The sequence below is a fragment of the Ochotona curzoniae genome, unplaced genomic scaffold (genome assembly GCF_017591425.1).
Source record: "Ochotona curzoniae isolate NIBS_2020 unplaced genomic scaffold, NIBS_Ocur_1.0 contig_1274, whole genome shotgun sequence".
NCBI classification, from domain to species: domain Eukaryota; kingdom Metazoa; phylum Chordata; class Mammalia; order Lagomorpha; family Ochotonidae; genus Ochotona; species Ochotona curzoniae.
Window position 1 is genome coordinate 36,163,685 of NW_024465023.1, and position 27,143 is coordinate 36,190,827.

General features: G+C 39.0%; 1 protein-coding gene across 12 annotated transcripts in view; it reads left to right on the forward strand.

Moving 5' to 3' along the window:
* Window positions 1–27,143, forward strand: part of ARHGEF9 (Cdc42 guanine nucleotide exchange factor 9) — a 162,109-nt gene that overhangs the window by 85,202 nt on the left and 49,764 nt on the right. For all 12 annotated transcript variants that reach the window (XM_041002433.1, XM_041002463.1, XM_041002429.1 and 9 more), the window contains 2 exons: window positions 7,098–7,289; window positions 18,191–18,370. In XM_041002433.1, the coding sequence (XP_040858367.1) occupies window positions 7,098–7,289; window positions 18,191–18,370 (372 nt within the window). The remainder of the gene's footprint in view (window positions 1–7,097; window positions 7,290–18,190; window positions 18,371–27,143) is intronic.

Consider the following 27,143-nt stretch of genomic DNA (forward strand, 5'->3'; position numbering starts at 1 on the left):
GAAGAAATGAAAATAAAAAACCTCATGAAGAAAACAATGCTACTGTATGACCTATGTGTCACTGAGGAAATTAATCAGAAAAAACAGTTTTGAAAAAATGAAAATTAAAAACAAAAATATCAGAACTTATGAGATATAGTGAAAATAGTATTGAGAGGGACATTTATAACATGAGGTGCTTATAAGCCATCAATTATCTCAAATAAATGATCTGATGATCCGTCTCAAGTATTTATTTAAAAAGAAAAAAATGAACAGGAAACAAGAAATGATGAAATCGTTGCAAAAATAAATAGAATTGAAACTAAAAAACTACAAATTGCAATAAGAAAGCCATTTTTAAAATATGAGCAAAACAAACTTTTAGCCAGACTAGCAAAGAAAATCCAAGAGAGAAAAATCAATTAAAAGCAGAGATAAAAAAGAAAACATCATAAGAAACCAGTAAGGTGCTCTCTTTTTGCTGAATGGATCATTATGTGGTGTCCTTAATCTCTTAATATTTTTCACATCAAGTCTGTATTATCTGATAAGAATGGCTACACTAGCTTGTTTTTCTTTTCAATAAGCCTGAAATATCTTTTTCCATCCTTTCACTTTCAGTTTGCATATATCTTTGTTGGGGAGATATGTCTCCTGTAGACAACATACAGATAGGTTTTGTTTTTTGATCTTGTCTGCTATTCTCTGAGATTTTATTGATGAGTTTAAGCCATTTATATTCAGGGTTAATGTGAATGGGTGGTAATTTGATCCTGTAGTTTTAGCAATGGGATGTTCATTATTTGATTTAATCTTCTTTTATTGTTTTATTGCGACATTCTCTATGTTTGCCTTTGGTTTTGTTAGGTGCTATTGTTAGATCCAAAAGATCCCCGAACCATGGACAGACAAGTTCCACATGCAACAATGTAAAAGCAAAGAAACTTTGTTGCTAGCTCGAGCTAGGGTCCATGTCTCATCCATTGCAGTGCAGTCTTGACAAGGACCCCGCTTGTCTCTTGCAGATTCTTTTTAGTGCCTCCTAGTCATGTACAACACATCTCCAGCAAGCAGTCCTTTTCTTGGTCATGTATAACTCATACTGGTATAGGCCACATTTCCGTGCAACCCATACCAGTGCAGACCACATTCCATTTGCGGACATTGGATGCCCCTAATTGGCCCATCTCCAAGGTCTTTCCCCATGCCCACTCCATCACTCTGAGGAAAATGCAACTTTGAAGTGACGTGAACCTTAGGCCTATCATGGCATTGGGCCTGTCATTTATGCAGCAAAGCCAAGCAATGACTACAGAAGCCAAATATAGTGGTTATGGTAACAGTTAAGAAACTCCCTTAGCACTACTGTTGTTAAGAGTAAATCCCTGCCACCCAGCCTTTTGCACCCACAACTCCACACTATTCTTTTTCTCTGTCAAGAGAACATCTTTAGGTATCATTTGTAGGATAGATCTGCAAGAAGCAATTACTTTGAGCTTTGCTTCACTGTGGAAGATTTTGTTTTCATTTTCAAAGATAAAGGAAAGCTTTGCTGGGTATGTTATTCTGGACTGCAACTTTTCCCCTTTTAGAATCTGGAATATGTCACTCCATTCTCTTCTGGCCTTCAGAGTTTCCTTTGAGATGTCAGCAATGGGTCTGATTGAGTTTCTCCTAAATATTAAGTGATTTTTTTTGACATGCATATTTAAGGATCTTTTCCTTATGTATGATGGAAGAGAACTTGGTTATCATGTGTCATGGTGAAGATCACTTTTGATCAATCCTAGTGGGAGTTTTCTGCCCCTCGTGAGTTTTGTTTCCTGATTCCTTGTCCAAATCTGAAAATACCTTTTTAAACTCAGCTTTTCTTTCTGTACCTTCTGGTACTCTCATAACTCTTGTATTTGGCCTTTTAATAGTGTCACTTAATTCTTGAATACTTTTCTTAGCTTGACTCGGTTCCTCTTCCAGCTTTTTGATTGTTTCCCCATTGTTGCAGGAAATGGCTTCCAATTCTGAGATCATTTTTTTTTCTGCTTCATTCATTGTATTATTGAGACTTTCCATTGATTTTTAAAATTTGCTCCATTATGTGCTTCATTTCTAATAATTCTGCTTGATTTTATACTGCTATTTCCTGTGTGACATTTTCCATAAATTCCTTCAACTCTTGAATATGCTTCTCATTGTTAAGAAGCTTTATAACAAGTTTTAAAAATTCTGTATTCCCCATTTCCTCGACGCTTTCCTCTGTTAACTCTGACGTTGAGAAAGGCTTTTGACCCTTTGTAGGGAAGGCATCAGTAATATTCATGGTGGCTTTGCCTCTTTTACTTACCCTTGGTCATTGAACTTCTGGTTAGCAGATTCTCCTTAGAGCAGGTTTTTAAGCTGTCACTCACAGATCTACAAATCAATTTTACTGATTGCCTTCGTTACCTGGTTTTGTTTAGTGTCACTTATGCCACTCCCTCCAGAGAGTTTCAGTTCCAAGGTCTTCTGATAGGCTTCCACTGCTGCTCCTGGCTCATCACTTTTCACTTTTTTTTTTCTTGTCCTGCGGTCAGCCCATTGCCTGCACAATGTTCAAGCAGTGCCCAGGATTAGAGAGATGCTAGCTGTCCTAAATCACTGAGCTATCAGCACTGCTATTCTTGCTGGAACCTACTGGCCGTTAGATCTGAAGGCCACCTGGATATATTCTGGATGGAACCCATAGGATGCCAAGTTGGTACTATTTTCGGTTTGAGACCAATGCAGTGCGTTGAGCCAGAAGTGAGTTACATCCCAGCTCAGCACCTGTGTTGTTCGTTTTTGTTGCTTCTGCCCCACAGCCTTTTCTCAGTATACAAAATGGCACCTGATGTGGCTTTGGAGGAAGTCTGAGCCTGCTGGGCCATTAAGTCTGGAGGCCACCTGGACCTATTTTGAGTGGAACCTGTAGGTTGCCAAGTCAATACTGTTTTCCCTATGGGACCAGTGCAATGTGTTGAGCAGGGCTTGGGTTCTTTTCTTGCATAGTGTATGTGAAGCTCACCGTATAGTTCCTTCAGTCCCTGCCCGCAACCCCTACATCCAGTCTTCCTCAGTACACAAAATGGTGCACTGAGTGACACTGGTGGGATCTAGGCCTGCTGGTCATTAGATCTGGAGACCACCTGGACCTATCTTGGTGGAACCTGTAGGATGCCAAGTCAGTACTATTTCCCCTGTGGGACCAGTGCAATGTGTAGAGTTGGAAATGAACTCACTCTTGGCTTACTGCATTTGCTGCTCACTGTTGCTCCTCCAGTCACATAGTGTCATTACACAAAATGGTGCCCAATGTGGCACTGGTGGGGGTGAGTTGTGAAATCCACCTTGTCCTTGCTTTTGCCTGCTTGGGCTCTGCCACTCTGCTTTTGTTTGAGGTCAAATCAAACAAACCAGCAGGACATGCAATTCTATGCCTGGATTCACCTCCTGTGCTCCTGGTGAACTCCCCCTCTTACTTGGCCACTGATGAAACTTCAATTGCTGACCTCTGCTGGGGTATATTGTCACTGCAACACTGCCCCACTGTCTCCACTGCTTCCCTGTGTCCACGAGTCTCCAGGTGTCCCTCTGCAGTCAGCCTCTCCTCTCCTGTTTCCTTGAATCACAGCTTCTCTGCTTCACTCTGGCTAATGGGTCTCTTTTTAAATGTGTCCTTATCCTATTCTGCCATTTTGTTTCTCTCCTATTTTTAATTTATTTTTAAAAATTTTTTAATGAGGGCCCGGCACGGTGGCGCAAGTGGTTAAGTCCTCGCCTTGCAACCCCGGGATCCCATATGGGCGCCGGTTCTAATCCCGGCAGCCCCGCTTCCCTTCCAGCTCCCTGCTTGTGGCCTGGGAAGGCAGTGGAGGACGGCCCAAAGCTTTGGGAACCTGCACCCATGTGGGAGACCCGGAAGAGGCTCCTGGCTTCGGATCGGCATAGTATCGGCCCGTTGCGCTCACTTGGGGAGTGAATCATCGGACGGAAGATCTTCCTCTCTCTCTCTCCTCTCTCTGTATATCCGCCTTTCCAATGAAAAAATAATAAAAATAAATCTTTAAAAAAAAAAAATTTTTTTAATGATACACTTCCATAGGCTTAGGAATTTCTTATGTTAAAGCCTTGCCTCTAGTACCCTTTTTATAGTAGCCTTAGACTGCCTTAGGAAAAACTAATGTAATATTAGAAGATGAGGTTTTCATTGATATTAATAGTAGCATTATGCATAAGTTTGCTTTAATGTTGCATGAATATACTTTTAATTAGCACTTGAGACTGGGTAATGTGTAAAGAAATGAGGTTTATTATGCTCAGTTTTTATAAGGTTTATTAAGGAGTCTTTATTAACCAAGCTTGGTGATAATACACTATAAATTACAAATCACACGTCCATATGGCAATTCAATCAGTCATAATCCAACCAAACATAACCCCAAGAGGAACAAATGATCATTACCCTGAAGTCCATCCGTTAAGTTGAAGACCTATGTCCCAGCTTCTCCAACAATATAAGTTATCCTAAGAGACATGCAACGAATAGCAGTTTGGACACACTTACAAACCTGCAGACATTCACCTTTCCCTGGCTTCTCTGCCCACATCCCATCACTGCTAGGTCTCACCTCTCCTGGAACTCCTGATAGTACACAAACCAGAAATAATATTGTTATATCCATTTTCCCATCTAATCAGTACACAGGGACCGTTGTTAGGGGATTACTCATCCTGGGTCAGCCAAGAGTCGAGGTGCCAGAGCAACGGAAGCACCTGGCCAGAAAGAGTGAGCCCCTGCTTCACAGGCCCTTTAAAGGGTCTTGTGAGGGGAGTGGTTACACAACAATGCAATACCATCCCCTCTGAGTTGATAGGTGAGTCACAGGGGGGCAGGAGCAAATACCTAAGTGGTGGGGGAAGTGGTATTTTGCTCAATTTTAAAGGTAGTAATTTGAAGCAGTATAGTAACAGTTCTGGCAATGACCTCCTTTGATGTATCACATCATAGTGTATAGTTTCTAGATAGGACCATATATGAAAGTGAAGGATCACATAATGACCTACCTCATTCCCTTAAGGGTCATGCCCCTTCCCCCACACCCCACCCCAGAGCCCAACAGCCTCTCACTAGGCCCTGTCTCTTTACCTCTTGATATCACCACACCAGGGATCAGGCTTTCAACAGATAAACCCTTGGATAACAAATACATTCAAACCGTAGAAAATGCCTTTGGATCACTTTTACGAACAGGTCTCTTGCTTTAAATAATCATCTTTCATAATGTCTGTTATTGTACTAAAGGGCAGCTTTAGCATTTCGTACACATAAAATTGACCTTTGGGGAGAGATCTCCAATAGATCTTTCACAGAGGGAGATAAGTTCTGGGTGAAGATAAACTTTATACATTTGGCTGTGTGTGCAGAATGTATTAAAATGGGGAACAATGCTTGTGTTGTTGCAAATGAGTGGAATATATGCTAGTGACACCTCTAGGCTGAGTGGCAATTGTTCCCTTCAATAGGAGGAAAGGAGAAAAAGGACGAGAGAGAGAGCGAAAGAGAGAGAGAGAGAGAGAGAGATGAAATTGCTATCATACTTCCATTCCAAAACCTCTGTTCTGTTCTTCTAAGGTCACTTTTGAACAGGGTTGCCTGATGACAAAATTAGGATTGCATTTAATTCTCTGATTTTGAGGCAAAAATGTAGGGAAAAAATCCATGGGGTAGGGTGCAGAAATAGAGTATTGATTAAAGGTGTTACTTTGCCTAGGAGGCACACCTTTGGTTTTCTACCTGCCCCATGCTTTTGATCTTCCACAGCACTGGAGTGAAATGGACCATCTCTTTGATTCAAAGTCATATAAGATCAGAAACATCTTACCCAACTTCCCCCAGAAAAGGATTCTTCTACCTTCCTCTGCCTTCTCATGAGTTAATAATCTCAACTTTAGTTATTTCTGATGATTCTAATAATTCTTAGCCCACCTTGGTCTAAACCATTTGCTTCTCCTTTCCTGCCTTAGAGTCCAAATCACCAAGGTAACTGTGGTGCACAGTGGTTAAGAACATAGTCTCTAGAGTCGAGCAGCCTAATGGCTTGATGATTTCCTGTGAGACTTGGGACAAATGCCGTAGCTACTCTGAACCTCTGTCTCTTCACATGTGAAATGGTGGTAGTATGAGGTCATTTGGGCCTGATAGGCTCTAAACACCAAAAAGATAAGGAAATAGAAGGGTTAATAATGTGATATGATCAGTTTATGCTCTGTATGTTGAAATTTGCACAATATTTCATAAAAACGTAAGGTATTCCATGCTAATCCAGTTTTTTATCACTTAAAAGATTTTGGGAAAGTTGTTTTCAAACTAGAAGATTTGTTTTTTAGTATAATGATTGAAATTCATCCATAGTTTTTTTTAATAATACGTACTATGAAGACAGTTTTTGCTGCACCAAAGTAAATTTATCCCTTTATTTTATCTTCCGTGAACTTTCAAAATCTTGTTACCTGTAGGTCTTGAAACTCTTGCCACAATAATTGCTGTATAATAAGTAGTAAAGAAATATTCTGCCATCTCCACTGCAGCCTTAAGGCAGTACATCCTCTGGTGGAGATTAGTACCAACGACCATGGGTTTGAGCTCATAGCCTACTCTAGCGTCTAGCTTTAGTATTCGTACTTATAGATGCTAAATGCGTTATTTTGATAGTAATCTACTTGTGAGACTCAAGTTGTATAGCTCAATCTTTATTTGTTTTTCTTGGTTCAGATGTGATACCTAGGTGTTTTCTAGAATGAAGGAATTCTACTTGCCATCACATCTCCCTCTTTAGAGACACTTCCCAGCCAAGAAGGCCATCAGATGTGATTTAATTGTTCCTGCCCACCTGCTGCCCCTTCTTTTAGTTAGGTCACCAGAAATCAGAGAGTTATAGCTTTGTGGATAGGGTTAACAAATCACCATAAAGCCAGTCTGGCACTCTTTTTCCAGTAGCCTTGGGTTGAAGACTCTCTGAGTTTTAATTTGTCCATTTTCTACTTGGCTAGAATCTCCTTGAAGAATGAGGCTAACCCTTTTTTTGTGTCTACCTCCACAGCTGTGGGTGAACCAGGAGGATGGGGTGGAGGAAGGACCCAGTGACGTGCAGAATGGACACCTGGACCCTAACTCAGACTGCCTGTGTCTGGGCCGGCCACTGCAGAACCGTGACCAGATGCGGGCCAATGTCATCAATGAAATCATGAGCACTGAGCGTCACTACATCAAGCACCTAAAGGACATTTGTGAGGTAATCATGGTAGTGTATTTGGGCATGTGCAGGGTACAGTGGAAGGTACTTCCATGAAGAAAGGACCTCTCTCGTGGGCTGTGCCTGTGACAGTCCCAAGGAAAGGAAGCAAGAAAAGACAACTGGTCAATGGAGTGAACAGAATCCTTGTAATTTTTTTTGTTTTCTCAATTTTTGTTTCTCACCTTTTTTTCTAATTGTATTCTTTCCTCTTTTTGCCCCCCGTCTTGTTCCTGCTGTCCTCATGTTCCCCCACCCCCAACACACACCTAATTATGTTTATCCTCCTTGGATTCTGTTCCAGTTGCTATCATTTCTAACCTTACTCATTAAGACCAAATATATCACTCTTCAAAAATAATGATTCATGGACTTGAACATGCATCAGAATCTTTGGTGGAGCTCGTTAAGCATAGAATCCAGCCCCCTCACTGGGGCAGTCAAGTTGTGAATTGTGAAGCTGAGGTAAAACCCAAGCATCTCTAAACTTAATGATCATCCCTGGTGATGCTGTTGTTGTGGTTCCTGTCTCACATGGAGAACCTCAGGTGTAAGTGGAGTATGTAGCTAGCCATCTATGTGAGATAAGGATTGAATGGATCAGCCTTGATTCTTTCAGTATTTCAATCAAGTATGTCATTTTGCCGTGCCATGCTCCTGCCTGAAGAATTTGTGTCTCTATATTCCCTAACGCCATTCTATCTTCTCTTTGTCCCAAGTGGGAAAGAGTACTTTTATCCTCATACTCTCTTGAGCTCTATAGACTCAAGTTGTCATTTTCAAAGGTCATTTTACTGAACAGTAAAAGAAAACCAGTAAGAAGTGAGGAATATTTTAAGAGTCACACAAGTATAATTTCTGTTTGACCCAGACAAAATTATTCTTTGAATATATTTTAGAAATATATATTTATTTATTTCCCCTTTTTGTCAATAGAGTAGGGGGTTGCGTCTTGCTTTCTGTCCCCTAACCTGGGGATCAATTTAGGGCCATTGGTACAGCTGTACTATTTTTCAAATGTCTTGTTTTTTAAGAATAGTACATTGAGTAGAACATTGTACAGTATTGAAGATGTTTTGTATTCACCCTCTAATACAGTAAGTCACTAAAAAACCATTTGTAGCTTTTGAACATTTGAGGTACTGCTAGTATGGCTAAGAAATTTACTTTTCTTCAAATTTATTTATTTTTATTGGAAAGGCAGATCACATTTACAGAAAGCAGGAGAGACAGAGAAAAAGATCTTCCATCCACTGGTTTACTCCCCATGTGGCCACAAGGGCCATAGTTGAGCCGATATGGAGCCAGGAGCCTCTTCCAGGTCTCCCACATGGATGCAGGATCCCAAGGCTTTGGGACTTGCTGCGCTGATTTCCTAGGCCGCAAGCAAGGAGCTAAATGGGAAGTGAGCAGCCGGGACACAAACTAGCTCCCCTATGGGATCCCAGTGCTTGCAAGGTGAGAATTTAGCTATTGAGCTGTTGTGCTATGCCCGAGAAATTTACTTTAATTTTTATTTAAATGTAATTAATTACATGTGGCTAATTAAAGGCACATTGCGTAGTATAGATCTCAAAAGACCGAAGCCAATGACCCTAGCCCTAACTTTCTTCACCTAAAACATTTTTGTCATTTCTTCTGGGGAGGCTGAAGTTTATCTTTTCTTCTTCACAAGGCATTTATTTGGAAGGAAAGAATATGAGCACTGAGGACACTGAGTACTGACTTTCACATGTTAAGTCAGTAACTAACCTGCAATATTGAAGGTACTCCTTTACTCTCTGACCTTTAGTTTTCTCACGTATCCAACAGGCTTCATTATGCTAACCTCTTGTGAGAAAATGTAACATTGTAGCAACATGTTAGTATTCAAAAGAGATTTCCCTCCCTTTCTCTACTTATCTGTATCTATTTTCTCCCTTCCTCCAACCTTTCCACAAATGTATGATATTTAAACATCAAAATTTCTCTGTGGATTGTGCTATTGCATATCATGCAACCGGCATGTCATTTAGGCAGCCAATACTCAGTTTCATTCTGTACCATGCCAGATCCTAGTCATAGATCTTCTGCTGAAAATGTTTTACTCTAGACCAATGACATGTGTGTCAATTGTTTCTTGTCAGGAATAGAACATTTTTGGTTCTACCATAGACTTCCTGAGTCACATACTTCATCTTAACAAGATCCCCAATTGAAGTGCAACATGTATTCAGTTTGATAAGCATTACTCCATAGGCCTGTAATAAATACAAAGAGTTCTCCATTTGCTAGCCAAGGGATGACATCCAAAACCAAGTCAGGCCATAATTTTTCCTCTGCTAAAAATCTTGTTCTAGCTCACTGTCTCCTCAAGTAAAAGTCAGAATTCTATTACATACAAGGCCCTATGTTGTCAATTCCTCCTCACATCTGTGGTTATCTCCTGTTTCTTCCGCCATAGTGTCAACTGTACCAACCACACTGACCCCTGTAATTATTTCAGAATGTCTGACACGCTCTTCCCTCAGAACTTCTTCTTTTGAGGTTTATTTATTTGTTTGGATGTCAGTTATGGAGAAAAAGATAAACATACACAGAAAGATGGAGAGAAAGAGAAGGTTTCTGCCAATCGGGCCTGGCCAAAGCCAGGAGCCCAGAGCTTCTTCCTGGTCTGCTACATGTATACAGGATTCCTAGTACTGGAGTCATCTTCCACTGCTTTACCAGGCCATTAGCATGGAGCTGGATCAGAAACAGAGCGTTCAGGACTCAAACCAGTACCTGTGTGGGATGCTGATGTCACAGGTGGTGACCTAATCCTGTCACAATGTTATACCTTCCCCACCCCTCAACTTTTGCACTGGTTCTTTTCTCTGTCTGGAACATTCCCTTTCTAGATGTCAACACAGCCCCCATTCTCACATCCTTTAAGTCTTTACTCAAGTGTTTTCTCCTTAAGCCTTCCCTCACCATTTTATTTAAAACTGCAACCTTGCAGTACCTTTCCCCCTTTACTGCCTCATGATTCTCCATTATACCTCTCAGTACCTGGCATATTTTACTTAGGTGTTTTGTTTTTGTTTAACCTCCCTGATAAAGTGTGAATTCCTTAAGGAATAGGAGTTATTATCTGCTAATTTTACAAATATATTGTTCCCAGAACAGTATCTGGCACACAATAGATGCTCAATAAATATTTATTAAATTAAAATGGAATATAATTGCTCATTGAGGTAATACTTTGGTTAGTAAAACACATTCACATTCTGTTCTGCTTAATTTTCAATGAGAGCAAAGGTTGTTATTTTTACTTTTTAGATAAGCAGATTGATTCTCTCAGAAGTAAAAATATTTTCTCAGAGTTTCTTGGCCAAGTGAGAGTCTTTTTGTCTTATATAATATTCCCAACATCCAAAAATCTTTGTCTTTTACCATAGGAAATAGGCCCAGAAAAGCAGTAGAAGTATTCCTGTTTCCAGAAGGTAAAACGTATGCTTTGTATACACTTTGAGAGCTTGCTCAGTCCAGCCAACCAAATCAGCTTTATGTGAACATCTATTGGGATCTCTCATTTTGTCCAGTCCTACAACCACAAATGTCAGAGGGGATTAGAAAAAATTGTGTCAAGCTGGGCCAAATGCAGTATTTTAGTTTAGGATGTGTCCCTATGAACTAATAGCTGTTGTAAATTAATTGGTTATCAGAAAAACTATCAGAGTCAGTATTGGGAGTCCCAGATTCAGGTGCTGCCTTGGTCATTGCCTGACAAGGAGCCTCAGGTGAACCTTCTCTTCCTTAGCTGCATCTCTATAATAAGCATATTGGAGCAATTGCTTTTTAAGTGCTGTCTTCCTTTTTGGTCCGTAAAATCTAGATATGTCCTCAGTACAGAAAGCTATGAGAGTGAGCCAGGTTACCTCTTCATCTTCTGCCTCTTCTTCCTCATTGCTAATGGAGACACATCTTACTTAAGTGTGAACGTGTTAACATGACTTAATATATTTTTTTCTGTAGATTAAGGGAGAAATCTAAACACTTCCCACTCTTGTACTTGTTGAAAGGGACACTGCATTCAATATAGAAAAAAAAAATTCACAGAATCTATTAGGGAACATTTTTTTTTTAACTCATGAGAGCAGAAAGTCCTTTGCAATCACATAAATCCCAGCATCCTCCTTTTACTCATGAGGAAGTAGAAAAGAAAGTGATTATTAATCAAAGTGATTCAGTGAGCTAAGTAAGAGAGAAGGTCTTTTTCTAATGAGTTCTCTGAAGACCAAATTCTTCTTTCTAAACACAGTCATATAAAATTATCCTTGGTTTGGTTTTCGATCATCTTGACTGATTATTGACATGCCTGCATGCAAGGAAACTGAGCTATTCCTTATAACGATGTATTCTCAGACTTCCTTGAGGTAAACAAACTTAGTTATCCCATACCTATAAAATAAATTCTGTTCTCAAATGCCTTCTATAAAGCTGGCTTAATTTCCCTCAGTCATTCATACTGGGATCTGGTATATACATATATATGTATATAAATATATGTATACATCAAGAAGTGGTTTGCTAAATCCTACCAGCTTTATCTTTCTGTAGTTTCAGGATATTTCTATTTGATGTATTTAAGCCTGAATGTCAAAATTACTAACCATTTCCCCGAGAATGATCTATCCCAGTACTTCCCAATTATCTTGCATATTGACATATAAAGAAAATGAACACATTGTAGTAATTAGTAATATTTTCATAATGCACTGTGATAAAAGTTGTTAGTGTATAAGTGAAATGTGACCAGCCCAAGGGCTTTTGCTTAATCCAGCCTTACCTGTCCATAATGCCGGGATAATTCAGGCCCTCTTCCTGTGCTTTGCTAATTTACCACTAGCTTCTCATTCTTCTATGATTTATAAGACTTCCGTATGTATTTCAGAAAATAATTCTTTGTAAGTTTTTCATGTTATGAATATCTTCTTCCTGTCATTTCTCTTGTCTTCTTCCTGTTATCCATTTTCAAAAAGAGGAGAAAGATGAAGAAGGAAAGAAAGTCACCAGTTTGAACATTCTGATATTTAATCAACTTCTGTCATCATTAGAATGAGAAAAGCTAATCATTTTGCATTTATTCAACAAATATTTACTGAGCAGAAACTGTGCATCTGATACCAATATAAATTCTGAAGGTACAGTGGTAAAGAAAATAACTGTCATTCTGTAATTTTCTCAAAATTTTCTGCAAAGTGTTCCTTTCAGGCATACACACACATATACACACAAACACATATGCACACACATGTGTATTTACATGCCTAATATTGTGGCACAGTGAGTTAAACTGCCACTTGGGCCTTTCTCTTCCTATAGCAGAGTGCCTGAGATCGTGTTCCACCTCTGCTTCTTACTAAAATTCTTGCTAAAGCATTTTGGAAGGACGATATTCTAGCTCAAGTACTTAAATATCTTCCAGAATTCTATCTGGTCCAACTCTTGTAGTTGTGGGCATTTGTAGTCAGTTGGTGAATAGAAGAATCACACTTTCTGCCTTTAAAATCACTTAAATGAATAAATAGACATCTAAATAAACAGTACTGTAGTGTACACAATTACTTCTTATAATTCAGGCAGAGTTGAGTAGCGTTTGAAGCATGCCTAACAGAAAGAGCTACCAATGTCTTCTGTTCCTTTTTTTACACGGTGACAGGCCTTCAGTGATCTCCTCCTGAGTCTTCGATGACAGATTTGATTCCTTCTATTGTTCTTCATAGTGTTGCTTTCATGCCTTCTCCATACCTTGCTCACTTTCATTTTGTTAAGATTTATTTTTTATTAGAGAAAATCACCCACCCATTGATTCCCTCCCGAAGTAGTTACAATGGCCGGAGCTGCGCTGATCTGAACCCGTGAGCCAGGTCTCCCACATGGGTGCAGGGTCTCAAGGTTTTGGGCCATCCTCGACTGCCTTCCCAGGCAGGGAGCTGGAAAGGAAGCAGGGCTGTCGGGATTAGAACAGGTACCCATATGGGATCCCGGTGCGTGCAAGGTGAGGACTTTAGCCACTAGGTTACCATGCTGGGCCTACTCACTTCCATTTTACTCTTGAAAAGAGGAAGAGCTCAGAATTGAGTGCTGCTCTCTTGCAGTCATGTAATTATTATCTATTTCCCCTCTCAATCTGTTTTTAAGTTACAATGGCATTGGAATTTTTGGCAGTCACATTTAGCTGCCAACACATCTTTAGCTCGTGCACCCTGAAAGTGAGTAAATCAGTATAGACAGGATTGATTGACCCCTATACCAAACCTCCGTTCATCATCACTGTGGAAAATTGAATGGTAATTAGCCCAGCCGAAAGAAGAGAATAAGCAAGACTCCAGGGAACTAGTCATCCATTCTGGCTTTTCTTTTTCCAGAGACCTAGGTAGCTAATGACACAAACACTGAAAGTGACATTTGGAGGTTTTCTGACTACTTTATGCTTAGGTCACTTCCACTGCTTACATCATGAGGGCAGTTACTAAACGTGTGTGTGTGTGTGTGTGTGTGTGTGTGTGTGTGTGTTATTCTTCCCGGAAGGTGTGTCCTAAATACTAGATCTTGAGACTATCTAGAAAAGACCTCATGTTTTCACCTCCCAGCCTGCCCCCAAATACACAAACCTCCTTGATGGCATCTTTCTTGAAGATGTATTTACTTTTCGTTACAGTCTGTTGAAGACCCACTTCCCGCACCCCCACATTTAATCATGAAAATGAAAAGAAGCAGTAGAGGCAAGATCAATCAGCATTCACTAAATATAACAAAATTGTGCTTTTGCAAAGCACTTGGAAATCTGTCCATAAGTATATACATATATATTATATATCTCAGTGATATGCATATATATATGTATATAATGATATACTACCTTATAGTCTGCTCTTTAACTTTCTGTCATGAGTACTCTTCAATAACAATAATATAGTTTTCCTGATCATTTTAATGTTTATATAATATTCTATCAGATTAAATGTGTCAGAATGTATTTATAACCTATCATTAGCTTTAAAATCACAGGTGAGAGCAGCGATTCAGCCCAGCGGTTGTGGTGCTGGTTAGAATTCTTACATTCCATACGTGAGTGCCTGGGTTCAGAACCCAGCCCTGTTCCTGGGTCTAGCTTCCTATGGATGCCAGCCTTGGGAAGCAGTTGGGTTTTGTTCAGGTAGTTGGATTACTAACACCCACAAGGGGGTCCAGAAAAGGTTCATGACTCCTGTTATACCCTTAACTGGGTACTGTTGTGGGCAATTAGGGAGTGTATGGGCATATGCCGGAGTCCAGCTCCAGCTGAGTTCGGAGCTCGGGAAGGGTGCGTGGAGTTGGCGATAAAGAAAGACACAGACACTTGTTGCGTTTTTTCTGCCTGCTTGCTTCTTGCTTGCTCGCTTGCTTTCAGCTTCCTTGCTTCAAGAAGAAGCTGTTCTTTTTATTTTCTTAGACACATCACAAACTTCTGCACAAACGTTTGATTTTTTGATCTTTTACTTTAGAACTAAGACAGCATGTACAGATGTTCAATTAATTTTTACTTCATGGTCAACCAGGTGCTCTTAAAGATAATTCTGTAAGTTACTATAATCAGTTTCTTTAAAGTAAGCCGTTATTCATTCTTCAGAAGTGGCCACTAGGTGACAGCCAGAACTCCAAGGCCAAGGCACAGATGGTTACCTACTAATTAGTAAAACATTCTTACTACATTTTATTTTCACAACTTTATCTATCACATAATGGGAGAAATACATCAAAAGAGAAAAAATATAAGGGTCTAAGACAAAAAGTTTCAAACATTAAATCCCCCTACGACTGCAGGCTCTACAGCCTCATAAGCAATCAAACAATAATCAAAAGTATATCTCTGTGATGTTAATAGAATCATCCTATATTTCCTCTAGTTAAAAGATTATGAAAGCGGCTAAAGCAGCTACATTTTCTATGCTCTAAAGAGTTGCAAGGACAGGTTAACCTTTAAGGTCACAGCAACTATATTTTTGCCATAGCAGTTTCAGCTCATACTCCCATCACTTCCATTAGTTTGTGAGATTCTTGTTAAGCCGTTTCCCAGAAGGCATGCTATATGTCTGGGCCCGATTTCAGGGCAATGGGTAGGCACACAATAAGGTGTCCAGAAATGGCATGGGTTTAATTGTACTCCTGTGCGCAGTTAAAGGCCGACTCACTAAGACATTATCAATAACATTAACTCTTAAGCTCACAGTAGTTGCCAAAGCCATCTCACAGGGGCAAACAATGCCTCAATAGATTACAGAATTCTTAGTGGGGTGCTTGAATGTCCATGCAAACAGGGGGTGAGACTGTGTCAAGATGGTCAGAGAGAAATCGCCGGGCCCTGCCAAACAGCTGGAAGCTCCCCAGGCCCTGCCAAGCAGGGAGCTGTTCTCTTCACACCTTCATGTCATCCACACCTACTGCACGGACCCCAGCAGGCATAAATAAGGTAAATTTCTCAGTCTCTGTTTTTTCTCTAACACATAAATCATTTTAAAAACTGGGCAGTTGATTAAACACTTAAGGATTTCACCATCTCATGGGTAATTGTTTTCTTCTAGTACATATAGCCTAACAGTTTCTTTCTACAACATACATAATCTAATAGAAAGAAAATTATTTCCTTGAAAATGACACTGAATAGCACACTTAGGTAATTAGGAATCTATATTTAGATCTTTTCTGGTGTCTAAGAATAACTTTCTTCCTTTCATTGTGCTATGTTTTATGCTAAGTGGAGCTCTAGTTTCCTTGTTGCATTTTGAAGATTTTATGTTTCGTTCCTTTTCTCACACCTATCAAATGAGTGCCATGGACAAAACTACTGAGTAGTTCCTGAACTTACTTTCTAGGGGATGCATAGGCTGTATAGGCTGGCCTTTTTTTTTTTTTTTCGTCACCATATGCTACTCATCACCAGTACCTACAGCTTACACAAAGGTGACATGCTGAAGATAACATTGTTATAAATTTTCTCCTCAACAGGTCTCCCTAAATCTATCTTAGTGAGAGAAAGTAGAAGCAAATATAAGGAATCCAGTGCACATCCTTAATCCTTTAATGATGAGACTCTTATTGACGCTATACTCAATGAACTTTTATTCCACTATAGTTAAGACTTCCAAAAGTAAGAGTGTCAGAGAGACAGACAGGCATAAGACATACAGAAAAAGTTGATTCTGGGAGATTTATATTAGGCATTGACCTATATAGCTCATATTGCTTCTGTTTCTGTTATTAAAGCAAAGATTTCTCAGGAGGAAGAACTTTGGGTGCTACTTCACTGAAAGGAGCAAGGACAAAAGGATATTCTAGTGATAGAGCACAACTTCCTCATGGTAAATAATTGGATAAGAAAGAATGTGAAAGCAGCAGCCATTAGCTAAATGGAGGTCAACATAGACACACTCTTGGTATTTATTTACAAATCGTTGAAGGACAGCTAATAATTATTGGTTGAGTTGAACGATAAGAAGAGATAAGGAAGTGAGATTTTTGGTTGGAGCTAGTAAAGGGAATTGATGCCAAGAATGAGAATATTCCTGAAATGTGTACAGATCACCTTGTTGGCAGTTGTGTTAGGTGGGAGACAAATGAGGACAAGGAACATGACTAGATGTGATAAAGACATTCCTTATTATGGACTCAAACATCTTAAGAAAGCCTAGGAAAGTTTCATTTAGTCTTTAGATGAAAGTAAGTGACCATAATTCATTTTCACCAAAAGTATTTTGATACAGCATTGATTTTTAACGAGGACAATATTCATCAGTTAAAAATCCATGCCACTAGGTTCAGAGTGGATCACCCTGCTTCAACTGGGCTTTTTTCCCTGACTTAGTAGTGTGCCCTGAATTTGTCTGTGTTAACTCAGTATTCTCTTTATCACATCAAGAATTGCTTTCCTTCTTTTTAACCAGTGGCTAGCTATAGTAAGGCATCTGCTTTTGCAAATGCATTTTCAACACCTGCTCTGTAAGAAATACCATGCTCAGACTCTGAAGAGTTTGCTGGCTGAGCTCATCTAGATGATCTTTCCTGGCCAACTACCTGATTACATTTGCTTTAGGAAATTGTTTGCCTAGGGCTGGCCTTCTAGTATAGTGGATAAAGCTGTGGCCTATAATAACATGTGGGTGCTGGTTCAATTTAGGGGTGCTGTGTTTCCAATCCAGCTCCCTATTAATGCTCCTTGGGAAAGCAGTAGATGTGGCCCAAGTGCTTGGGTCCCTGAACCCACGTGGAAGACCCTAAGGGAGTTTTAGGCTCCTGGCTTGTTCCTGGTCCATCCCAACCCATTGCAACCACTTGGGCAGTGAACCAGCAGGTGGATGATCTCTGTCTCTCTTCCCTTTTGCTGTTTATTTCTCTCTGCAACTCTGCCTTTCAGATAAATAAATCTTTCTTTTTTAACAACAAATTGCTTGATCTTATTAATTCTTGTTTGCTTATGGGAAATTTTCATGTTTCTGGCTTCTCTTTTCAAACTGTTGTCACTGTGATTAAAATATTTTACATTAGTCTTATGAGGAATAGAAGTTTAGAATATGAATCAATATAGTGAAACTGATAACTACTAACATTCATGAAACTGTGCTCAAAGAGCTTCTAGAAAATGGTTCTTTTTCCTCTTTTTCCTAGCATATGGGAAGAAGCTCTGGTGCCTGTTTACTTTGAAGACCTTTGCCAGAGCTAAAATAATTGTAGTTATTCACTAATAGAATGACTTCCTTCTCTAAACCTTAGTGTCCTCAGGTGAGAAACGGAATAACTATACTTCAAGGAACTAAAATGAGGGCCCCAAGTACTTAGACAGTGGTAAGCCCTCTGGAAGTTGGGGACAGTGTCACTTTGGGCTTTTTCTTTGTCTGCAGGGCTACTTGAAGCAGTGCCGAAAGAGAAGGGACATGTTCAGCGATGAGCAACTAAAGATAATCTTTGGGAACATTGAGGACATCTACAGATTTCAGATGGGCTTTGTGAGAGACCTGGAGAAACAGTACAACAATGATGACCCCCACCTCAGCGAGATAGGACCCTGCTTCCTGGAGCACGTAAGCATTTGCACCTTTGGGCAGACTTTTGAGATATCTTAGGAAACCACAGAAAGGATGTCTGAGCTCTGTTTTTATTCAGCTATTTTTCCCCTGTTTCCTGTAGTGGGGAATTGGTTCCTTCCTGGCACTGATTTTGACCCTTGATCTCTGGCCAGAGAAGAGGACTTAAGAAGGAGTTATGATATGCCCTGGGATTATTTATTTTATCTATTTATTATTTTTACCATTCCCTTCTCAACTCCCTGATATCTTAGAGTGTTTCTAGTAGGATTTTGTCTGCAACTTCTCTGATCCTTCCTGTTCCATTCAGTATCCATGATTCCCTGAGCCTTGAGGGAAACTTGGCAGATTCACAGCCCAGAAAATCCAAGAATCAGACGGTATATGCTTGCAATGAAAGAACCCCAACTGAACTTGACCTGTGGCAATGCAGTAAGGTGGAGGAATCCACCATGGGGGGAGGGTTGGTGGAAGGATGGGGGGAATCCCAGTACCTACAACTGTGTCACATAGTGCAATGTAATAAAAGAAAAGAAAAGAAAAGAAAAGAAAAGAAAAGAAAAGAAAAGAAAAGAAAAGAAAAGAAAAGAAAAGAAAAGAAAAGAATGAAGAGGCACCATGGTCAGCAGCAAAGTAGTCTCCCACAGGCATTTAGGAAAGATCAATGGGTTGGGGGCAATTCACAAGGGTAAAATACCAAGGCTTGGCAGAAGGAGCACTAGGAAACAGGACAGTGAGGATTGAATCCTGTACCTGTAATGACCGTCTGAATAACTTTGAACAAGTCCTTTAGCTTCATCATATAGAATATGAAAGTTTCATTGTATGACCTTGGTGACTTCCTCATATCATTTGAGTCTGATTCATAGGTAACCATGCTTTTGGAAACCTTTATTTTCTTTTTTAAAGTATTTATTTTTAAGTAGGCTATATGTGTTTGTTGTTGAAAATCCAAATGGCATGAAGAGTAAAGCTAAGAGTAGTCATTTTGAAAAACTCTTTTGCTTTTGGAAATTTATGTTCAGGGAGTCCATAAGATCATGCTAAGTTCGGTGATTACTAGGACTCACAAATATATAGCTACACTCTTGGTCATGCTTTTTTATAGCATAAGAAAATGAGGAAAAGGTAAAAGGTACATGTGAAGACGTTCAGAGGAAACCAGACACAGGCTTCTAATAGGCTTTCCCCAGTGTAGTATGTGTTAAGTTCCTTTAGGATTGAATTATAACAACACATGAAATGTCTGCTAAGGAAACTTAGGAAAAGTTCTGTGCCCAAGATTTTAATGAGAGGCTACTCATGTAGGCCCCCCTTGACTAGTATGCACCACAATTCCAGCGTCTGAGAAGAAGAGCAGTTATTCACTATAAAACATGGACAGTGTAGGCACAGAAAGTCAATTTTGTCGGGAAATGATGGAGAACCTGACTGAGATCCCAGTCAGCAGGAAGATGCCAGTCAATGGGAAGCCTTCTAAGAGGGCCTTTCTGAAGATAGCAATTTCTGGCCTGATATGATAACTTCCTCCATGGTATGAAAACTGTTTAAACAATTCCAGAAAGCCCCTAGGTAGTAGTTACAAAAGCTCAATGTGAGTACAATCTAGTAGTTCCATTCCTGAATGTATGATTTGGATAAATTTTCACAGAGCCACAAAGTGAGCATATAAGAGGTTGCTGATTTCATGACAGTGTTTTTTGTGATAGGGGACAATTGGAAGCAATTGAGGAATTGATCACTGGTGAGATAGGTAAGAATTCATATGGGGGATGCTTATTGGCTAGATACATAATACTTCAGAAAATTGTGGGAAATGAACTTAAAAGATATGCTTATGTTAGTGCAAAATCTCATTTTATTTATGGACACAACAAGTTTCATGGTTCAAATTAAGAGCATAGTGATACCTTATACTCCATCCTATCAACGCTCCCCAGAGGCTAGCCTTCTGAATTCATTTTCACTCCACTTTGCAGTCACAGGATTACAGGCTTAACATATCAACACATAGCAAGAAGAAAAACAAAAGCAAAACAAAACCAAACCTACTATTTATTCTGACATTTCTGAAATTTTTAATTTCAGACATTTAATTTAATCTGAAAATGTCAATCTTACTCATATATAAAGTATTTTTTTATGTTCCATGTACGGATTAGGGGAAGCATGATATTTGTCTTATTGAGACTGTATTTTCACTATAAGAATAATAATTTCCAATCAGATTCGTTTAATTGCAGAATGCAGTTTTTATAGTACATTTCACTAATCTAAAAAAGCACTTGTATGCATGGATTTCACAATTTTTGTATCCAAAAATGTCAAAAGACATTGTCAAATGTCCTTGGGGGGACAAAATAACTGCTAATTTGTTGAAATGATCACTTGCTTTTACTGCTTAATCTATTATGTGTTAAATTTAGATTGAATAATTTCCATATATTAATGGAATGTTGTATTACTGGGATAAACTCCATCTAATCACAGCATATTATCTTTTTTTATGTTTTATTATGTCTTCAAAATTAAATTGTTAACTCTTTTATTACTTTTAAGATTTTATTTCTCCCCCCCCCTACAAATTATCCCTTTTAGCAGTTTTAGGTAAAAATTAAATATAATAAGATTCCCCAATTTTAAGTGTGTATTTGATTGAATATGAGAGGTCTTTTAAAAAGTTCATGGAAATGTGTATTACAAAAATACTACACATGAACTTCAAAAAGTTTACACTAAAATGAATCTATCCTAAATTCCATTTTCCATGAAATTTCATGAACCCTTCATATGTATAGTCTATTTGTAGGAACACTGTTCTGTTCCAAGGATCTGGGACTGTTCTTAAGCTAATAGCACACTCCCTTGATTTGTGCAAGGTTCATACAAAGTCTTAAAATTAGGTAACATAAGTCTTGCAACATTATTCTCAAAAATCAGGTTTAACTATTTTAGATAATTTGCATTTCCATATAAATTTTAGAATCAGCTTTCTATGTTCTACTACAAAATAAAGAAGAAGAAGAAATGAGAATCCTGTAGCAGCAGGCATTTGGTACAGTGGTTAAGACGATTCTTGGTATGCCACATCCCATATCTAAGTGCCTGATTCGGTCCTGATTCCACTTTGAGTTCGTGCTTAGGTTTCTGTCACACATGTAGACATTTTACTAAAGTGGATACAAAAATAAATGATCAATGGGTGTATGAAAAGGTATACAATAGACTAACCATCTGGGAAATGTAAATAGAACCACAATGAGATATCATGTAGTACATGTTACAAGGGTTATTATAAATATGTATGCATATAACATATACAAATTATAAATGTATCCTACATTATATACATGTCTATTTAGATCTTTTGCCTATTTCTTTAATTTTGGTATTTAGAGTTTTTGTTATTATGAGATTTGTGTTCCAAGAGCAGTTCAGAAACTTCATAGAAAATATGTGTTTTAAAAAGCAAGGATCGGGCCCGGCGCAGTGGCGCAAGTGGTTAAGGTCCTCGCCTTGCACGCCCGGGATCCCATATGGGCACTGGTTCTAATCCCGGCAGCCCCGCTTCCCATCCAGCTCCCTGCCTGTGGCCCGGGAAAGCAGTCAAGGACGGCCCAAAGCTTTGGGACCCTGCACCCGCGTGGGAGACCCGGAAGAGGCTCCTGGCTTCGGATCGGCATAGCATCGACCATTGCGGCCCACTTGGGGAATGAATCATCGGACGGAAGATCTTCCTCTCTGTCTCTCCTCTCTGTATATCTGCCTTTCCAATGAAAAAAATAATAAAAATAAAATCTTAAAAAAAAAAAAAGCAAGGATCACACAATGTGGCATAGTGAATTAAGTTGACCATCTGCAGTGCCAGCATCCCTTATGGATGCTATTTCAAGTCTGAGTGTTCCACTTCTGATCCGGTTCCCTAACTGTGAAAGTAGCAGAAGGTAGCCCAAGTACTTGGGCCCTTGTACCTATGTGGGAGGTAAGGAAGAAGCTTCTGCTTCCTGGCTTTGGCATAATCCACCCCTGACTATTGCAGGTATTTGGGAAGTAAGCTTGTGGATGGAAGATTTTTCCTATTTTTCTCTCTCCATCCCTCATCCCCCCCTCTTTTTCTCTAATTCTGCCTTTCAAATGAATTAAATAAATCTTTCAAAGAGAGAGACATGCATATATTTCAAAATTTTCTGCTACAAAATAAACTTAGAATTTTATTACAATTTGCATAAAGTGTTTGAAAACTCCTAGTATATTTAGAATGTAAACCACCTTTTGTAATAATTTGCAAGTGTTTTCTCCTAATACATAGGCTTACTTTAAATTTTGTTGTATTTTTATTGGAAAGTCAGATATACAGAGATAGAGAAATATCTTCCTCCCCTGATTCACTCCGAAAATGACTGCAAAGGCCATAGCTGAGTTGATCTGAAGCTAGGAGCTAGGAGTTTCTTCCGGGTCTCCCACACTGGTGTAGGATCCCAAGGCTTTGGACTGTCTTCATCTGCTTTCCCAGGCCACAAGCACGGAGCTGAACGGGAAGTGGGGCTGCCGGGAAACAAACTGTCACCTATATAACTTTAGCTGCTAGGCTACAGTGCCAGGTCCTACATAGAGCCTTTTTTTAGTTTGAGGTAGTTTCATTTGTTTTTTGTTTGTTTTTTTTTACATTTAAAAACATTTTGTTTTGTGGTATAGTTCCACAGGCTCTGAGCTTGCCCGTGCCCTTCCCCAAGGTCCCTACCTCTTGATTTTCCCTCTAGTTTTACAATGGATGTTCTTCATGAACAGGCACAAGTCCATCATCTTATTGTTAGGATGCATTCAGTTCTTTCACTGGCACGCCATCTTTGGTCTGTATGCTAGAGACATACAGCACTCTGTCTCCATATCTGAACATATCAGTCCCCGCTACACTTGCATTATATATCCCCTAAAATACAGAACTTGTCAGCACAGTCCACAACAGGGTGAAAATAATACATTTTCATCAACATGAGGCTAAAAAACATGCTACAAAAATTAAAATGCATCACAAACATGGTGAAAACGGGAATCGAAAACCTTCTTGTAGGAATAGATGCTAGTGCAGGATCCTTGTGGTGCTGAAGGAATTACAATTAAAAACTAGACCTTCATTACTCGTGAGATGTAGCAAAACAGAGTTGAACTGGACATTTACAATCTCAGGCGTTTACAAGCAATCCATCTGTTATGGATGATCAATTAATGAATCACAAGAACTTATTGGGAGAGATACAAATAACTAGGAAGTGTGAAAAGGTAAGATTAAAAGGTAAGATGAAAAGGTAAGATTAAAAGTGTGACAAGGCAAAAACAATTAGATTTGACACTACAAAACTGCAAATTTCAACAAGAAAGAGCCATTCCATAAGAGGATGAGCAAAACAACCCATAGCCATGTTAGCATTGAGATTTTTGATGAAAGTCATATTACAGCAAACATGTGGTATTTGACCTTTTGGGATTGGCACTTTTCCCTTAGCATAATGGTCTTCAATTCAGCCCATTTGGCTGCAACTGATTGTATTTCATTCTTTTTAATAGCTGAGTAGTACTCCATAGATTGGATGAACCACACTTTCTTTATTCAGTCCTCTGTCAATGGGCATCTAGGTTCTTTCCAAGTTTTTGCAATTTTTGATTGTGCTGCAGTGAATACAGGAGTGAACGTTACTTATTCATGTATCTGGTCATTTGAATATATTCCCAGGAGTGCAATTGCTGAGTCATATAGTAGGTGACTTTTCAGTTGCTTGAGTATTCTCCATACTGACTTCCATAGTGGCTGCACCAGCTTGCATTCCCAACAGTAGTGGAGCAGGGTTCCTTTTTCCCTGCATCCTAGCCAGTAGGTGTTGTTGGTCATTTACTGTATGTGGTACATTATTACTGGAGTTAAGTGGAACCTCAGTGTTGTTTTATTTGAACTACCCCCCCATCTGTTATGTAGTGTGCAAAGATTTTTCTCACATTCTCTTGGTTGCTTCTCTGCTTTGTTGATTGTTTCCTTTGCTGTGCAGAAGCTTCTTAGTTTGATATAGTCCCATTTGTTTATGAAAGACTATACTATTATAGTAATATAGGAGAGATCAGTGAGGGTGGGGACTTGAGGAGGGAGAAAAATCCCACAACCTATGCAACTGTATCAGAACATATATAAATGAATTAATTGATTTCCTTTGCTTTGGATGATTTTTCTAGAAAGACTTTGCCTATGCCTAATCTTGTAGAATATTTCCTATGTTTTCTTCTAAAAGTTTGATGGTTTCTAGGTGTGGGTTTAGCTACTTTATCTTTGATTTGATCTTTGTGTATGTTGAAAGGTGGAGATCTTGTTTCTAGTTCTGCAGGCTGCTATACAGTTGTCCCAACAGCATTTATTGAAGAGACCTTTTTCCCTGGGTTGTTTTCTGTTTTTTTTGTTGTAGATGGCTGTACATGTCTGGGCTCCTTCAGATGTTTCTATTCTGCTCCTTGTTGTAATTAATTGTATTTTTTATTAAAAAATTATTTTATTTATTTGAAATGAGAAGCACTATAAGAGAGGGAGAAAGAAAAAGAGTTCTTCCACCCACTGTTTCACTCCCCCAAATGTCTGCAGTAACCTGGGCTGGGCCGGGCCAAAGTCAGAAGCCAAGTGCTTCTTCCAGGTCTTCCACAGAGGTGCAGGATCCCAAGTGCTTGGGCCATCCTTTGCTGCTTTTCCAGACATGTTAGCAAGGAGCTGTAATGGTAGCGGAGCAGATGGGTCTTGAATCGGCACCCATATTGGATGCTGGCACTTCAGGAAGCAGCTTGCTATGCCACTGTGCCATCTCTTAATTTTGTCCTTTGGAAATTGTATCCAAACGTTTAATGAAGACCATCAAGAAGCTTTTATCTTTAATTTGTTGTCTGGAAATTTTTCACTTGAAGTTTTTTCACTTCAGATTTTAAAAACTTAATTTGTTTATATATGTTATGGTACAGTTCTATAGGCTGTGAAATTTACCCCCCTTCAAGTCCCCACCCTCACTGATCTCCCCTATATTACTATAATAGCATAGTCTTCCACAAAAAGTCTTCAGTCCATCATTCTGTTGTTTAAATATATCCTAACATTCTAGCTATGGAAAATGGCAGTGAGTCCAGCATCCTGCTGTCAAGATATATTTAAGAGTTTCATTGGGAATCCATCTTTAATTTGGGAGTAGGGACGTGTACTACTTTATATCTTCATATTTTGATTTGATAGTCTCTATGATATTATTCTTCTAGATGACTATATGTATATGCATGTTTACCTATATACCTATTAATCTTGTGTTTTGCATGAAAGTTGTCTTATATCAGAGAAAACATATGATATCTGTCCTTTTGGGATTGGGTTATTTTGCTGGGCATAATGGTCTCTTGTTAGGACCATCTTGTTGCAATTGGTAGGATTTCATTCTTTTTAATTGCTGAGTAGTATTTCATAGAGTAGATTTACCATGGTTTCTTTATCCACTGCTCTTTGAATGGCCATCTCGATTGTTTCTCTGGCTATGCTATTGTAGATCGTACTGCTGAAAATATAGGGGTACAGTTCATTTTCTCATATGTAGATTTCGTTTCCTTTGGATGTAGTCCCAGAAGTGAGATTGCTGGATCATATGGCTGATCAAGTCTCAGCTTAAATCTTACATTTTCATCTCATTCATTTTTAGCTGATTTTGGGCATGATGTAAGTATTAGTTTCAATATTTTGCATGTGGATAACTGGTTTTCTCAACCATTTTGGTGTTCCATTTTCTCTCTTCATGTATTGCCTATCCCTTAGCAGTCTAATGTAGCAATTATGACTTTATTATTCACATTAAAGATTATGTACAGTGTTTATAATATCAGAACATCCTCAATTTGCATACCCTCATGAGTAATCATGAGGATTCTACCTTATATTTATTTCTTGTTTTTAAAAAATTTTTATTAATCTAAAGATAACAGATAATGTATTTCCTAGGTAAAATCCTTAGAAGATAATGTCTCTTTCATTTTGAAGAACTCCCAGGATATTTTTTTGCAAGCAATCTGGTAGTAAGAAATTCTCTCAGTTTTTCTTTATGTGAGAATGTCTTTATTTTCCCCTTATGTAAAAAAGATAGCTTTACATTTACTGCAGAGACTACCCTTTTCCCATTGTATCTTATAAATTGGTTGACTATTTGCTTGGGTTTATTTCTGAACTCTCTATTCAATCCCATTAGTTTATATAGTTTTTTTTTTATGGCAGTAGCGTACTTTTCAGTTTATCTCAGTATTATGATATTGTTTGAAACCAGGAACTGTGATAACGTCAACTATTTCTATCTTAGGATTTCTTTGGCTATGGAGGCATTATCCTATTTTCTTACAAACTATAGAGTTGTTTTACTTTTTTAAAGATTTGTTTTATTTTTATTGAAAAGTCAGATATACAGAGAGGAGGAGAGACAGGAGCTGATTCACTCCGCAAGTGGCCACAATGGCCAGAGCTTCACCAATCCGATGCCAGGAGCCTCTTCCGAGTCTCCAGCAAGGGTGCACGGTCTTAAGGCTTTGGGCTGTCCTTGACTGCTTTCCCAGGCCTCAGGCAGGGAGCTGGATGGGAAGCAGGGTTGCCAGGACACGAACCAGTGCACATATGGGATCCTCGCACGTGCAAGGTGTGGACTTTAGCCACTAGGCTCTGGTGCTGGGCCCTAGATTTGTTTTTATGTATTTCCATTCCATTCTAAATACCCTTGGG